General features: G+C 29.2%; 1 protein-coding gene across 1 annotated transcript in view; it reads right to left on the minus strand.

Annotated features, from left to right (window-relative positions):
* Positions 1-1665, minus strand: part of HELRODRAFT_183818 (hypothetical protein) — a gene marked incomplete at both ends in the record, with an annotated part of 2804 nt that extends 1139 nt beyond the window's left edge. Inside the window, 4 exons of the mRNA XM_009013836.1 lie at positions 1-13; positions 89-264; positions 1293-1402; positions 1625-1665. The exon at positions 1-13 is cut by the window's left edge and continues 80 nt beyond it. Of these exons, the coding sequence (XP_009012084.1) occupies positions 1-13; positions 89-264; positions 1293-1402; positions 1625-1665 (340 nt within the window). The remainder of the gene's footprint in view (positions 14-88; positions 265-1292; positions 1403-1624) is intronic.
* Positions 1666-3469: the final 1804 nt, after the last annotated feature.

Genomic DNA, 3469 nt, shown 5'->3' on the forward strand with positions numbered 1-3469 from the left:
CAAACATCTTTTCCTGGTGAATGAATGAATGAATGAATGAACGAATGAATGAACGAACTAATGAACAAATATTACACTTATAGCTAACATAAAACTGGATGCAAATTTTAGCAACTCTTGTTATCTCGTTCAATCTTTCCCTACAAGTCCAAGCCGACAGCTGTTGTTGTTGCTGTTGTTGTTGCTGTTGTTGTTGCTGTTGTTGTTGCTGTTGTGACGTAACGACGTCATTCTTGTCAGTCGTAGTTGTCTCTACACACGAAGCTAGAATTTTGTGGACAATAGGCAAAACAAAAAAAAATAATAATTACATATACACTCACACACGGACATGACACTATGTATACACACACACGCACACATACACACACACACATACACACACACACAAATATACATACATACCTTTAAACAAACATGTTAATGAAAGAACAGCGACTATGATTTGTAGCGTTATCATCTTTAAAAATTTTCATCAAACGAACAAAACTGCTCAACTAAATATTTAGAAATAAAATTTATATTATTTATGCGAAAAAGCAAAGAAATAATATCAACTGTAATTATGTGTAAATAAATTCTAACAAACTTGCCGGGATTTTATAAGAAATTTTGATAACCATTTTATCCTTCACGGAATAAAACCATTTTCACAAAATGATTGATTCATTCATTCATCCACTCATTCATTTATTCGTTCATGAATTCACCCCTTCATCATCTATTTTGTCAATCTTCTATTCCGTAATTTTCCATCGACATGTGTTTTACGGTGGCATCTAGTTGGGCTGTTCTTATGCAAGCTTCCTATTATAAATGTTTTTACCTATGCGTGTAGGCATTCATATGTATATATGAGTGTATGTATGTGTCTATATGTGTGTCTGTATGTCTATGTACGTATGTTTGTATGACGATGAAAAGCTATGGAAAAACGAAAGAGGGATGGAAAAACAAAAGCGTTGAAATTTGACACAAATATAACGCAAATTAAAAAACAAACTTGCCTAAAATACAATAGCAAACGCTAATAAACACACACACACACACACACACACACACACACATCACACACACACACCCACACACACACACACACACATACACACACTAACATACAAAAGGCAAGCCTATTTTTGTCATTATTCCGATACTTCAGTGTAGCACTGCACTTCCAATTGGGTATGTGCACTTGGAGACGTTGTTAGCAACATGGGATTGAAGTAAAATGATCTAAAACCGTGCTTTAATTCATTCATTTTTACTTTTTATTTCCGACTATCCCCAACAACCTGCCGACAGATTCTCACGTAAATCCCTAATTTTTCGCAACTCGGATGATTTTTGTGTTTTCACCATCGTCGCACGTGCGTTGCTATAGGAACAAATTTTTGCCTCATGCCTAAAAGTAAATTTAAACAATAACATATCAATGAGTTCAAGTCCGTAAAATTCTGGACAAAACTTCAAAAATTTTGAATGAAAAAACTAAAAAGCGTTTCACACCATACATACTAACCAATACCACTACTTGGTATTGGTGGGATTGATATTGAGCGATAGATAGATGGATAGATAGATAGGTATGGCGTGGATATAGAAAGCAGGTACCAAGTTAGCTTACTTGCTAGACGGTAGAAGTGTGTGTCTGAAATTCAAAGACATATCATACCATAAGGCATATCATATTCTCGTTAGTTAATGTTTGCTTTACAAGAATGACATCGAAGACCTAACCCCGCCCAGCTTTTTGTACCAGGTCGCTGTACATATAATCATCTGCTGGTCCAATTAGTTTGATGTTCTACAATCGATGATAGTTAAAATTGGTAAAGGTTTCTGCTTAATTGACATTTAAACTGCAAAATTTAAATTTATTAATAGATAAAAATTATATTATTTAAAAAAAAAATTTTTGTTAAACAAATAAATAAATAATTTTTTAATAAAGTTAAAATTATGCCTTTTAAGCAGCCATGCTGTGTTTACATGGTCCTTCTAAAAATCTAAAGTTCTAACTTTGACTTAATTTTTAAATGGTTTCGCTGAGTTTTATTTAAAAATAATAATAAATCGTTAAATAATTGTTCGATTAACAAAATAAATTAATTTAATAATAAATAAATAAATATCAAAAACATTTTATTAAGAAGAGATCTCTGAAAATATAATTATAACATTGGAATTAGTATTGCAATTGCACTCTATTTGCAGCATCAAGACAAGTTTTTTTTTCAATTTCACGACACTACCTGATTGAAAAATTGGAATAAATAAGTAAGTAAGCCAATATGCCTACCATTCCGAGACTTGGTAAGAAGGATAAAGTTAGTACATTTTTTTGAAATCAAATTTATAAATTATAAAAACCTTTCTTTATGAATAGCTTTTTTTTTTACAGTTTTTTGGGTTCATTTGGTTATTTTTACTGAATTTTTTAATAAAATCTCATGATCATAGACAGGTGTTTATCATAAAAATTTGTGTTTAAAATAAAAAATTGTTCTACAATGTTCTGCTCTTAAATTTCTTTAAAAAATAATTTTTAAATGATATTTTTTTTGTAATTTATAGTATTTTTTGTAATTTTTAAATTTAGTCCTCTAGTAAAGATAAAGACAAATCAGTGGCCAAAGGTTCTGAAAAGGTTTCTAAAGAAACCTCAGAGAATGATGTTTGTGAAAATTTTACTAATTCATTTAATTAATTAATCAGTGTGAAATGTTTTTCATCTAATTTATTTTATTGAATCAATGGAATTAATGGCTTATTTTAAATTTTTGTTTGAATGTTTAAAAATTGACTATTGAAAAATATGAGTTTTAGATTATAAAATATAAAAGATGACATAAGTTGATAGTTAAACATGATAGTGAGTAGTGATTAGTTTAGTATAATATCTCTTAAACTATGGGGTAATCACACAGACATCATAGTATGAATAAATAGAGAGAGAGAGAGAGAGAGAGAGAGAGAGAGAGAGATTTGTATGTATGGATAAATACATTTTTCAAGTTCCTTCAAAAAATTTAAGAAAAGACATTTAAATTCTTTGATAAAATGATTTTATTAAACAGTAAGCATAAGCAAAACTTATTGCATACTAAATAACTAAATAAAGATATGGCATTAATGAATATATATTAAACATTGTTAACATTGATTAGATATTTAAATAAACTTTAAATAAATGGTATCAAACATTGACATTATTAAACTATATGTAGTTTATTAGGATCAGTAAGCCATCATCAGTGTTACACACTGTATTGCTTAATATTTGTTTATATATATATTTTTTTATAAATCTCTGTTTGTGTGTGTGTTTATGTATTATAAGTATGGGTATGTATTTATTTATGTGTGTGCGTCTGAGGGCCAAAAATAGTTTTATGTTTATCTTTATATATGCGTGCTTATATATGCATTCAAGACATTAGTTTTTGTAATCTTAGTTTGTATTTTGCTG

Source organism: Helobdella robusta, assembly GCF_000326865.2.
Source record: "Helobdella robusta unplaced genomic scaffold HELROscaffold_120, whole genome shotgun sequence".
In the NCBI taxonomy this organism is placed as follows: Eukaryota; Metazoa; Annelida; class Clitellata; order Rhynchobdellida; family Glossiphoniidae; genus Helobdella; species Helobdella robusta.